Here is a 13,225-nt window from a genome sequence, read left to right on the forward strand (position 1 = left end):
TTCTAGAAATTAAATGGAATTTCATCTCTTAACACCATTAGGTAAAAAATCATCAATTATAGCAAAGAAAAATATTTACATGTTTTGTTAACTGTATAGCAGTTTATTTTGTTTAAATAAAACATACTCAGAAGATTAATGATCATATTTACCTGCAGAAGTTTAAAAAACTCATCTTTCAGCTGTTTTTCATCTAGGTCTTCAATAGTTCTTATCAATTGTTGCAGGTGAGTACATAAAGCAATGATAGATTCCTGTGACTCATAGAAACTTTGCTCTTTTGATTCTTTAAATACATCAAAGTAATCGATTGGTGGACTAAAGTAGGAGAAAAACAAAGTGAAACATTTTAGTCTGTACATTTGGATAACTGCAGTTCTTCAAAGAAAATAGCACCATACAGTCTCAATAATTAGTGCTAACAGAAACTAGATATAACATTTATCTAACTGACTAACTAGAAAAACTTAACACTAAATAATCAAATTACACAAAAATCTCTCAAACTCATTTTAAATAGTCAAAAGTTCCCAAATCAAGTATTTTTCTGGAAATATTAAATAGTGATAGTGACTATGCTCATAATTATCTACCTAGCAGGGATTCCAGGGCAAAAGAAGGAGAAAGATAAATTTCAAGACAACTGCTTTAGTTCAACAAACACTTTTTAAGCGCCGATGTGGCAGAGTTCTAGTAACAAATGTATAGAATATAAACAGAATATTTGAATACAATGCAGCAATCACTAACAGAATGAAACACAGAGTATGATGGAAATACAATGAGTACTTAAGATAAATCAGACAATACTATTTTAAGTTTTAGAAGAACGATAACTTTTTATCACTAATATTTAGGTATTTTTGGGCAACTTTAACCAAAGGTGATGTATGCGGCATGGCTACACCTTCATGTTTTCCAATGAGAGATTAAATCATATTATATTGGCCTAAGAAAATCATAACTAAGAAGATATAAATACTAATATAATCATCTTTACTGAATTTAATATAAAAGACATTCAGATTATTGGGTCTTCCAAATTAACTACTTTTTCCATGGGTCATTCATGTTAGGGTAAAAACAATCTAACACTGGTGTAATTGGCTTGATTTGTTTTGTTTTTTTAAATAACACACCAGTATTTAAACATCCGAATGATGGCTGCCTCCTTCTGCCAGTCACCTCAGGAAGCTACACCCTTATTCCAAGGGCGCTGCCATTGCTCAGAGCACTTTTGGAATTCCTCTTTTGGAATTTTCTTCAGAACCTATGGCACATCATTAAACCTCCTGTCAGTGATCACATATCTTCATCCTTTGGAGTCAATTTATTTTTGGAAACAGCCAAAAGTCACTCTGAGTGATTTCAGTAGAATGAGGTGTGTGATCAAATTGGATAAAAACATTTTTTTAATCGAAAATGAGTAACTAAAAAAACAGGAAGACTAATTTTCATTTTGAGGCATGTAAACTTGCTCTGAAAGAAGTTCCAAATAATTCAAAGATGGTTTTAGCAATGGCAGCACCGCTGAAATCAATCAGTCTCTCAAGGTGACTTAAAAGGATAAAAATCATTTGGATGCACAGACCCAATCCGGCCCACCACCTGTTTTGTCTGACTCACATGCTAAGAGTGGTTTTTACATTTTTGAATGGCTGAAAACAAAGTGAAAGAAAAGTGGTATTTTGTGACACATGAAATTCAAATTTCAGTGTCCACTGAATGAAGTTTCTTTAGAACACAGCCCTGCTCATCCTTACATAGTATTTAAGGCTGCTTTCACACTACAATGGCAGGTTCAGCAGCTGCAACAGAGACCACATGGCCCCTATGCCTAAAAGATTTACTACCTGGCCCTTTACAGAAAGTTCTAATAAAACATGTTCTAATTCATTAAAGTCACATCTCATATTAAGAATGAGCCTTATTTCTTGTATTTAAGAGAGTAAACTCACATAACTATATATAAATTCTCATTTTAGAATGTTTTCTATTTTAGAATCTACTAAAGCTGTGTATGTACACACACTATGACCCAGTGATTCACTTCTAGGGATATACCCAACAGATGTATTCATACATATGTTCAGCAAAAAAGTGTCAGAATGTTTATAGCAGCATTCTTCCTAACAACTCCAAACTGAAAAGTACTCAAATATCCATCACAACGAAGTAAACAGATTGTAATATGTTCGTATAACACAATATTATAAAGCAATGAGAATGATCTATAATTATATTGTAACATATGGATGAGTCTCACAAACAAAAAAACGAGTGAAAGAAGCCAGACACAAAACTATACACTGTATCATTTCATTTCAGTAAAGTTAAAAAACAGGCAAAACTAACACAGGTCAGAACAATGCTTATCCTTGAGAGGTAATGATGGCAGTGACTGGAAGGGGACTCAAAGTGGACTTCTGGGGTCTGTAAGGTTCTGTCTCTTGATCTGGGCACTGGGTACGCAAGTATGTTCTTGAACACATAAGGCATGCACATTTTTCTATATGTATATTACACTTTATTAAAAAGTTTTTTAAAAATCTAGTATTTTCTCTACACTTTCATCTTTCAATATCTGAAGTGTATTTACCCAATATGTTTAAATTTCACATATGGCTAAAACTTTGAATCTTAATTTAGACTGGCAGACTATCGAATCATGTTTCAGTGTAAAATGGTAAAATCAATATAAACATGTCTTTTATAAAAGCTGGTCAGTTTGGAGTTGCCATTGACCTAGGATAGGGATCCCCCATAGAAGAACCTAAAAATTAGACATTTAAGAATTACTTCAGTGCTGGCTCCACTGTAAGATGGCTCTTTATCTGCCACAGAAACCGCTTTGGGAAGAGTTCTACATCCGTGATTGTGCAACATTCTAGTTTCTTGAACTTAAAAGTTGCATGTTCCCTCTATCACATTTAACAATCTGTTCGCTGAACCAGTGGGTATCATCACTCCGAGCTTCCAAAAGAAAAACTGATGCCCAGGCCCCACCCCAGATAAATTAAGCAATTTGTATTTATTCCAACATAATAATCTAAAATTATGTGGGGTTTTTTTGAGACGGAGTTTTGCTCGTCGCCCAGGCTGGAGTACAATGGCACGACCTCGGCTCACTGCAACCTCCACCTCCTGGGTTCAAATGATTCTCCTGCCTCAGCCTCCCAAGTAGCTGGGATTACAGGTGCTCATCACCATGCCTGGCTATTTTTTGTATTTTTAGCTGAGACAGCGTTTCACCATGTTGGCCAGGCTGGTCTCAAACCCCTGACCTCAGGAGATCCACCTGCCTCGGCCTCCCAAAGTGCTGAGATCACAGGCATGAGCCACCGTGCCTGGCCTAAAAATACGCATTTTTGAAGCCACCTTCCTTTTCCCCCAACTGGGTCATAAATGTGCAGCCAGGTTTGTGAAAATCTGCTCTAGGTATTTTTAGTCTCTGAATCTGATCAACCTCTAAAATCAAACTCAGAAACAGCATTCCTCTTGCCTTAAACACACAAACTCCACCGACCCCGCTCAAGATGCCACCCAGTCTTTCAACACTTTGGCAGCTTTGGCTCATACCACAGATATTTTCCAAAACTATGAAACCATCACCCCGAATTTCAGACTACTCTAAGTCCTTGACAGGCATCTAAATCTACTATTTGGGAAGAATGGTTGAATAAGGACACTAATCTGATTCACACAGACCAGGCTCAAATCCTGGTTCCACCACCTACTAGCCATGTTACCTTGGGCATGTTAGAAATCTCTCTGAACCTCAGTCACCTCGACTGTAAAATGGAAACCATAACAACGCCTACATTTCACTGGGTTGCGCAGTCACTAGAACATTGCTAGTTACTGACAGCCCCTTACATCTTCAGCTGGGGTGCCTTCTCCGTGCCAAGCAGTGCACCAGTTTTTTTTTGGTTTTTGAGACAGAGTCTCGCTCTTTCGCCCAGGCTGGAGTGCAGTGGTGCAATCTTGGCTCACTGCAACCTCTGCCTCCTGGGTTCAAGTGATTCTTGTGCCTCAGCCTCCTAAGTAGCTGGGACTACAGGCGCGCACCACCACGCCCAGCTAATTTTTGTATTTTTAGTAGAGACGGGGTTTCAGCATGTTGGCCAGGATGGTCTCAATCTCTTGACCTTGTGATCTGCCTGCCTCGGCCTCCCAAAGTGCTGAGATTACAGCTGTGAGCCACCGCACCCGGCCTGCACCAGAGTTTTAATAGCGTATTTTGCTTTTAGATCAGAAGTTCTAAAACCTATCTATCAGAAAAAACAACAAATTGTGATATGAAAAAAAATATTTAGGCTGGGCATGGTGGCTCATGCCTGTAATCCCAGCACTTTGGAGGATGAGGTGGGCAGATCACCTGAGGTCAGGAGTTCAAGGCCAGCCTGGCCAACATAAGGAAACCCCATCTCTACTAAAAATACAAAAACAAAAAAAAGTTAGCCAGGCATGGTGGGGGGTGCCTGTAATCCCAGCTACTCGGGAGGCTGAGGCAGGAGAACTGCTTGAACCCGGAAGGCAGAGGTTGTAGTAAGCCAAGATGGCGCCACTGTACTCCAGCCTGGGCGACAGAGCGAGACTCCATCTTAAACAAACAAACAACAACAACAAAAATATATATATATGTGTGTATAAGATTAAGACAAAAAAGCTAATGAACAGATTTTAAAGTTCCATATGTTTCCCAAAATAATTTTATTTTACAATTAGTGCTGACTTGATAGATCACCTTAAATTGTCCTATGCTATGTTTAGGAACAGATACCAAAGGATTCCTCTTAACAAACCTGTATTTTTGGAACCTATGCTTATTAAGGATAATCCAATAATCCCCATTAACTTTTCTTTGGCACTATAAATAACAGTTTTTTGTTTTTTGGTTTTTTTAAACAGTCTCGCTCTGTCGCCCAGGCTGGAGTACGGTGGTGTAATCTCGGCTACTGCAACCTCCGCCTCCCAAGTTCAAGTGATTCTCCTGCCTCAGCCTCCCGAGTAGCTGGGACTACAGGCATGTGCCACCACACCTGGGTAATTACATATTTTTTGTAGAGACAGGGTTTCGCCACATTCAGCAGGCTGGTCTCAAATTCCTGACCTCAAGTGATCCACCTGCCTTAGCCTCCCAAAGTGCTGGGATTCCAGGCATGAGCCACCACGCCTGGTCTAAAAACTAGTTCTCTATCAGATGTTTTCCTGGGGAAAATTAAATAATATAAACAAGCCTATAAAAAGTTACTTTGAAACATGTGTACTTTTAAAATCTTTTTCTAAACTAGCCTTTTTAAAAAATAATGAAAGATTAAGACTGTAATACAATAGTATGATTCACTGTTCTCATGACTCCTTAAACCAAATAAGTTGTAACATGTTTATTATCTATTTTAATAAACAAAACATATGCTACTTTGTCCCATCCTGATTTTATATATATAACTATTTCAAATTAACATTTTTTACTCAACAAGCAAAACTTCTCTTATTCTAGAAGTCTTTAATAGAATCATTAATTCATGATTTATCTATTTTATTGAGACAGAGTTTCACTCTGTTGCTCAGGCTGCAGTGCAGTGGTGCAATTTTGGCACACTGCAACCTCTGCCTCCCAGGTTCAAGCGATTCCTATTCCTCAGCCTCCCGGGTAGCTGGGATTACAGGCCTGTGCCACCATGCCTCGCTAATTTTTTTATTTTTAGTAGAGACGGGTTTCGTTATGCTGGCCAGGCTGGTCTCGAACTCCTGACCTCAAGCGATCTGCCCACCTCAGCTTCCCAAAGTGCTGGGATTACAAGCGTGAACCTCAGGGCCTGGCCAATTCATACTTTAGATATTTACTCTTATGTCTATTCTAGGCAAGTAGATTATAATTGCCAAGAATCTGTCAAATCGGTAACAGCTATAGAAATATCCATCAGTAACATTTGTAGAAATGTCCAACAAGGCTATTAAGATTTGCTAAACTCAACCAAATTCAAGCTTCCAGTGGCGCTTATTTTTAAACTTATCCTTTTACAATTTCAGAAAAAGTATAAATTATCTAAACATTTGCTAGTTGATGATTACACACGTACCTCTGGATAATTGCTTCATGAATTCTACGATACATGTAACACTCTACGAACAACCACGGTGAGTAGAACCACCTTGATTTTCCATCACTTTCATTTAAAAGACTCTGTTGATATTCTAGGTACTGATTCCATATATCAGTATCAACAAATTTCTCAACCAAGGGGATAAATGGTTTATCTGTTTGCAATTCATTCCGTAATTTAGAAAGGAGAGAGATAGCTTTCTTTTCAGCTTCCACGCCTTCCTGCAAAAATACAAGAAAAATAAATTGTGTGTGTTTCTCTGTGTGTGTGTGTCTGTGCAATTCCTCTAGGGTAACATATTTTTACAGACTTAAGAAGAAAAGAAAAATGTTCAAAACTACATTTCTTTAAACATTACATTTAGAACTCTTAAACTGAAAATCAAAACACACACACAGATCTCATATGAACATAACCATGCCTTATCTACCTAAGTTCTAGCCTTTCTGCATCTTCGGTGGGATGACCATTACTACAGAGGGAAAAGAACCCCTGCCAGATTTTCCATGTCTTTCATGCTTCCATACATATTCTTCTTTCACCATTGACACCACTAGAAAAGAAACTGTGGCCTTTCTGAGGTTTCTTTTGGTAGCTCAAATTTTTTTTGTTTTCTGCCGAATTCTAGCTAGGGGAGAGATGAGATATGCTGACAAACAAGGCACTAAAATATTATCTCACATAACAGGCCAATTGGAGTGGGGACAAATGTAATGGGATCAGAATGAAGTGAAAATGACTTGGCACCTCTGGTTTTACATCAGGAAGATTCCTGCCCCATTAAAAAAAAGAAAATGTAAGCCTAATAAGACACGTATATAATAAAATGTAGAGAGTAAACATCAAGCCTGAGTATTTTTATAAGATCATTTTTATCGTGTTGATATTTAGTCCCTACTTTCAGACCTGTAATTTTCTCAATATAAACATCTCTCCAATCTTTCTTTTGTTCCAGGTAGAATTTATTTTGCTGCTAGAACAAAAGATTGAAGCTTTAGAGATTCTGCAGGTTCAGAAATAGAAGAAAAGAAGTTGTGGCTGACTGTTTTGAAAGGAACTCCCCCTCCTCCAAATCTCTTCCCTAAAGTCTTAAACTTCAACTCTTTAACTATAAATTCCAACAACTGAGGTTTTATAGGATGTCAGGCACCCTTTTACAGAAGCATATACCTAAAAAGGCTAATGGATTAATAGTTATGTCACTGCCAGTTTGTTCACTTACTTGAATTGAATTCAAACATTTACTGAACCCTGTATGCGCCTGACACTAACCTCAGGGCCAGAGAAAGATGAATAAAGCCTGGCCCTGTCTCCAGGAGACACACATCTGCCAAACCAGGTAGTCTAAGGGGACGGACGTTTGACCGCTGAGGTGGGGGAAGACAGAAAACTGTGTGGCATGGCTCCTTTGGAGATAAGCCTGGCCCTGCTATAGGTGGGGGCTTAGGGAACTAGGAGAACACATGAGGCCCAAGGAGAGTGGCCATACATATAACAGAGGCATGAAAAAGGGACAGAAAGGCTACCAAAAGCAGACTTTATCTGTGTCAATTTACACCTTGTTCTGTGCCCAGCAGAGTGTGAAATGGGGTAGGGCTGGTGAGACAATAAACTCTGCCTTCAGTCACCTGGTGATTACGGGCATACAGGCCAAGTGGCAATATACTAGGACTTCATTAATTACTACATTTTAGATCACTCTGGTCGAAAAAACTGAAATTACAAAAGCATTATGGGGCCAGGCACAGTGGCTCACGCCTGTAATACCACCACTTTAGGATGCTGAACTGGGAGAACTGCTGGAATCTAGGAGTTTGAGGCAGCAGTGAGCTATGACTGCACCACTGCACTCTAGCCTAGTAGACAGAACAAGACCCTGTCTCAAAAAACAAAACAACAACAAGAAAAACAAAAGTATTGTGGTAATTTGCTCACATATATGACCAAATACTAAAGTGAACTATCCAAATTTGGCTAAATTATACTTGTGTGATAAAGGTATGTCAGCTACCAAAATTATGTTTATGTGATAAACATTAAAACCATTCATCAATAGAACTGTCAGTGTCTAAGCTGGATTTTAGCAATAAGGAACAACAGGTAATCCCTGTGTTATGCCAGGATTAGTTTCAAACAAGACAATATAAAAGAAGTTGAAAGAAGTAGAACATTACACTCAAACTGCATATGTGTTATCTTGCTCCATTTCAATTTGGCCAAGGAGAAAAGATCACCAACCATTTCTCTAATCTTTGTTTTCAACTCTTTAAAAAATGTACTGGTGTATGTATGCTCTTTGACAGTCTATTGTGTAATAGAAAGATTACTGAACTTACAAGTTTAAAGACCTATGTCTAACATAACATAGTTATTTGGATTTTTCCTCATCCATTAATTGAATGGACAAAGTGATTTCTAAAGTCCTATTCTGCACTGAATGCTAATGAGTCCCAACTTGAATCAGTACAATGTGTCAATCAATTATAATTCATATCCCTGAGCTGTGCATAGCAGCTTGAAGTTCCAGGACTCAAGATCTCAAATTAGTAATATAAATACTGCAACTCAAATTAAACTTGAAATTTAAAAAGCTCTTCTAAGCAACTCAATTGCTTAGTCATTTGACTAAGTCAATTGCAAGTCTGTTGCCCAGTCACCAATTACAACATTGCATATATTAGAAAATACATTCTGAGGTCTAAATAACTGACAGAATTAATTATTGGAACACAATTATTTTCTAAATTGAAGATTGGCTGTTCTATCTTCATTTCAATGTATTACCTTAAAAACAAATAAATACTTGGCCCATCTATTGATTTTTACATTTAAAGGAAAATTATATCTTCAAGAACTATTTATTATGTTTCTGTTGAGAAATTAACAAAAAATTAAAAGTTAAAACAATTCTTACCTCTCCATGTTTCTCAAAAAATTCACTTTTATGTCGATGCAATGTATCAATAACCTTAGTTAAGATCTGTGGTGTTCTGTCTTTAATTGTAAGATATGCAAATGATCTAGAAAAAAGAGTCACATGCAATGTATTACTTAGCAGCATCAATACTAGAAGACTGGCTATCTTTTAGTTTCTGGAACACTTCATGTATATTAAACTCCTCATACAACTATTAAAAGGTAGACAAGTATTGTATGATTACTATATTAAGACATAAGAAAACCTGAAAAATTCTCTGGTATGTCATGGAAGCCAAACCGTCTTGGTGCCTCTAATCCCAGATTCTCCCATGGAGTCTGTTTAATCATTCTTATCTTTCCTATTCTATTGCTTTTCTTTTCCTAAATCAGAAACTCGCTTAGCAACGTGATAAGATAGGGAATGGATTAGCTTAGAAATCAAACAGGCTCTTGTCTCAGGTCTACTATCTGCTAAGTCACATGCTTCGAAAGGTGAATGAAGCAATGCATCTAAAACCACCTAAAGTGTCTAATGTGCTTGAACAACATAAAGTATTAAAGGTACTTATAAGCCTGTTTCTCTAGATTCTGTCTATATTCTAAGTCAATTTTAATTATTTTCAAGTTTTCCCCTTCTCTGCCTTCTCTATCTGCACAATGGACTCCTTCCATCCTATTCTGCCCCTAAGCAAATGAAGCCATGCTACTGTCTCTTCCCAATCAAAAAATGAGATCTTATAAAGTGTTCAAGAATGAAGCAAGCTGAAGATGAAGAAAAACTTATACCTGCATTAAAAAATTAAAGATATTCTTGATTTTACTCATACAAAAACCAAGATTTACAGATTATCATTTTATATCATTTTAAGGAAATACATGATTCGGGTAGAAAAAAAGCTTTATTTGGTGGAGAAATTCTGTGCAGTTTTAAATATAGAGCACAGAGCTTAGCTGACTAGTGTTTTTATCTCCGGATCACAGGAGACAATTGTTAAATTACTAGATTGTAACTCGGGTATTTCTTCAAAAGGTTTCCTCAAATGATAGCTATAGAACTTTAAGAAAAAAACTGCAAACACTTTCTGACTCTGTGGTGCTTTCAGTACCACCCAAAACAGTGATTAGGTTTTAATGCGCATAATAACTACGTTGATCAGAATTTAATTTTTAAAAATCATTAATAAAAGAAATCACTAATACCTCAGAGGGTGAGCAGGAACATTAAATCAACTGTCACTTGAATTTTCCCACGCAGTAGGTACAGTAAGTCCTTTTTTGAGATTTTACTTTAATTAGAAAGTATTACTGTTTTCCTAACTACTACATTTCCTGCACCTCTGGAGCAAAATCTCTGGCCAGGACTGGAGTGAGGCCAGAAGCCCTAGGGCGCGAAATTGAAGGAGACACTCTCTATACTTGCATGACCTGAAACAGTGCCTGCTTCAATTTGGGGCCATTGGCGCCACTTTGCTGGCCTCAACCTACTTTCTGCCCAGGTTTATTTTCTTCAAAGTGTTCTCGTCTTTTGTAATATTTTGAAGTAAGGACAAATTTCAAATATAAATTTGGCCATTCAATTTATGCAAATGGATGTTATTTGCACGGTCGCCCATAACTTTACCCAAGAATCAGTAGCGGTGAGGACTATAAAGCAAAAAACTACAGGCAGTTCTTACTGTGAGATTACGATTTGATCAACAATAGGAAGAAACCTGTTTCTTAATAGCGCTGAGATCCCCAACTCTTACGGAGAATTTTAACGCCCCCAAAGCGCTTTTATTAAAGTGAATAAAAAGTGACTGCCAGGAACAGACCGCGAAGCTGACCCCTATCCTGATCCTTACGAGCAGCCGCGGCGGGCAGGCTCCCTCCCCGGGGCCTCCTCCCCTCGCCTCAGACCCAGTCCGCGAAATCCGCAAAAGCGTCCCGGGAAGCCGCGCCAGGCGGCGGGACTCGGACTCGAACGCAGCCCACCGGGGAGCGGACGCCCTCCGCTTAGTCCCCACAGGCTCCCGGCGAGGCCCGGCTTTCCGCAAAAGTGGGGAGGAGAAAAGCTAGACTAACCCCACGTCCTGTCCTGAGAGAGACACCGGGACGACAGCCATCACGTTCCGCGATCCCGGCCGCAAAGCTCGGCTGTTCAACCGCCGCAGAAACAGAGGCGGTACCACCGCGAAGGAGGAGCTGAGAATGGGGGTGGTGTGGCTTTAAAAAAAAGTGCTTTTGAATAAAGAAACTTTATTTGGTGCCCGATCAAACGGCAAACAGTGGCTCGCCAGAGGACCCAATCTTCCGGGGACGAAGGCGGGGACAGCGGAGGGCGACTAGAGGAGCGGATATGGAAGCGAGCGAAAGCCGGAAGCAGGCAAGGACCGGGAGGTCCCAGGGCCTAGGGAGCGGAAGAGGTCGCGGCGACGAGGGTCACGTGGTCAGACAGTCACGTGGCCCGAGTTTCTCCCGCTAAGTGAGACCAGAGTTCAGTGCGGCTGCGCAGTAGCAGGGATGGGAAGGAGCGCCCTTCCAGGAGATGGGTTGGCTGCAGTAGTGAGAGGCTGGTGGTGTGGCTCTTTCCTTGCAGTCCTGCGGAGGAAGCATGCGTCCCTGGCGCTTCCTTCTTCTCTTCCGGCGGAGAGGTTAGTGTACTGCCTTTCCCTAGCAGCTCGGGTGGTCCGGCTCGGAGGTCTGCGCCCTGGCTCCTGGCCGCCCGGAACGTATACAGTCACGGGTTACGCCAGTGCGGCTGTGTGACCCTTTGCCTCTTACCGTGATCTTTGGTCGACTTAGCTGGGAGTAAAAAGCACTCAGTCAATTAGTGAACCCTTTTTTTGTGCCAGTGCACCGCGGTAACTAGAAATCGATAAAATAATTTTGAGTTTGAGGAATTGAACGGCATACTCCCAAAGAGGAGCGCCACTTATCTCTTGAATCGATTTTCTTAATTGATGTTATTGTTCTCTAAAAGTTGAAATGTGCTCTGGAACTGAGTAACTGCCTTGTATTTCATTTTAAAAGTTCGATCGAATGCCTACTATGTGCTGGGCGCTATTGTCAGGAGATATAGTACGAAAAAACACACAAATCTGTATCCTCAGGGGGCTTCTATTCTGGAGGGAAGACACAAAAATCTGCCCTTTCCTCTCATTTTTTCCTTTAGCGTTGTGTCTCACGTATTTTACTGATTTTCCTCGTTTTTGTCTGTCACTCCCAATGCAAGGTTCAAAAGATTCGAAAGATAGGATTTTTGTCTGTTTTATTTTCAGCTGTATTGTCAGCAACTAGGACAATGCCTGGCACATGATAAGAACTGAGTTCGTTTGCAGTATGAATTAATAAACTAAAAATTAAAGGTGTGCAAGTGATGTTAAACAATGGAGAAATGCAAAGTGGAGGAAGATAGAGAATGGATGCTGGTTGTGTGTTTTTAATGTAGTGGTTGGGGAAGCCTTCTCTGGGTAGAAGACATTTTAGCAAACATCTGAAGGAGGTGAGGGTGTGAGCCTTTCAGATCCCTGGGAGAAGAGTGTAATGAACAGCAAGTGCAAAGATCCAGAGGCCAGAATGAGAAGCAAAATAAGCAAAGGAGAGTGCTGTCAGAGTGGTGATAAAGGGCCAGAGAATGTAGTGCCATGCAGGCCATTTTGAGGGCTTTAGCTTTTTTTTTTTTTTTTTTTTTGTCCGTGACAGAATCTTGCACTGTCGCCCAGGCATTAGTGCAGTGGCGCGATATCGGCTCACTGCAACCCCCGCCTCCTGGGTTCAGGCGATTCTCCTGCCTCAGCCTCCCGAGTAACTGGGATTACAGGCACCCGCCACCACGCCCAGCTAATTTTTTTGTATTTTTAGTAGAGACGAGGTTTCACCATGTTGGCCAGGCTAGCCTCGAACTCCTGACCTTGTGAATCACCCGCCTCGGCCTCCCAAAGTGCTGGGGTTACAGGCGTGAGCCACTGGGCCAGGCCTTTTTTTTTTTTTTTTTTTTGAGACAGAGTCTCGCTTTGTTGCTCATTCTGGAGTGCAGTGGCGTAATCTCCGCCTCCCAGATTCAAGCCATTCTCGTGCCTCAGCCTCCCAAGTAGCTGGGATTATGGGCCCATGCCACCATGCCCAGCTAATTTTTGTATTTTTAGTAGACACGGGGTTTCGCCGTGTTGGCCAGGCTGGTCTGGAACTCCTGACCCCAAGTGATCCCTCCCAAA

General features: G+C 40.1%; 2 protein-coding genes across 5 annotated transcripts in view; one reads left to right on the forward strand and one right to left on the reverse strand.

Moving 5' to 3' along the window:
• The window catches only part of LOC116463231 (damage-control phosphatase ARMT1), a 168,300-nt gene extending 156,913 nt beyond the window's left edge, over positions 1-11,387 (reverse strand). For both annotated transcript variants that reach the window (XM_032146244.2, XM_032146243.2), the window contains exons 1-4: positions 11,094-11,387; positions 9,025-9,130; positions 6,087-6,331; positions 153-318 (exon numbers count right to left, since the gene is read on the reverse strand). In XM_032146244.2, the coding sequence (XP_032002135.1) occupies positions 153-318; positions 6,087-6,331; positions 9,025-9,130; positions 11,094-11,134 (558 nt within the window). In that variant the 5' untranslated portion in view covers positions 11,135-11,387. The remainder of the gene's footprint in view (positions 1-152; positions 319-6,086; positions 6,332-9,024; positions 9,131-11,093) is intronic.
• Positions 11,388-11,539: 152 nt separating this feature from the next.
• Positions 11,540-13,225, forward strand: part of LOC116463234 (required for meiotic nuclear division protein 1 homolog) — a 45,739-nt gene continuing 44,053 nt past the window's right edge. For all 3 annotated transcript variants that reach the window (XR_004246615.2, XR_004246617.2, XM_032146254.2), the window contains exon 1: positions 11,540-11,662. Coding sequence is in view for 1 of the 3 variants with exons in the window: in XM_032146254.2 (XP_032002145.1) it covers positions 11,623-11,662 (40 nt within the window). In the remaining 2 variants the exon portion in view is untranslated. The remainder of the gene's footprint in view (positions 11,663-13,225) is intronic.

Source organism: Hylobates moloch, unplaced genomic scaffold (genome assembly GCF_009828535.3).
Source record: "Hylobates moloch isolate HMO894 unplaced genomic scaffold, HMol_V3 SCAFFOLD_29, whole genome shotgun sequence".
Classification (NCBI taxonomy): domain Eukaryota; kingdom Metazoa; phylum Chordata; class Mammalia; order Primates; family Hylobatidae; genus Hylobates; species Hylobates moloch.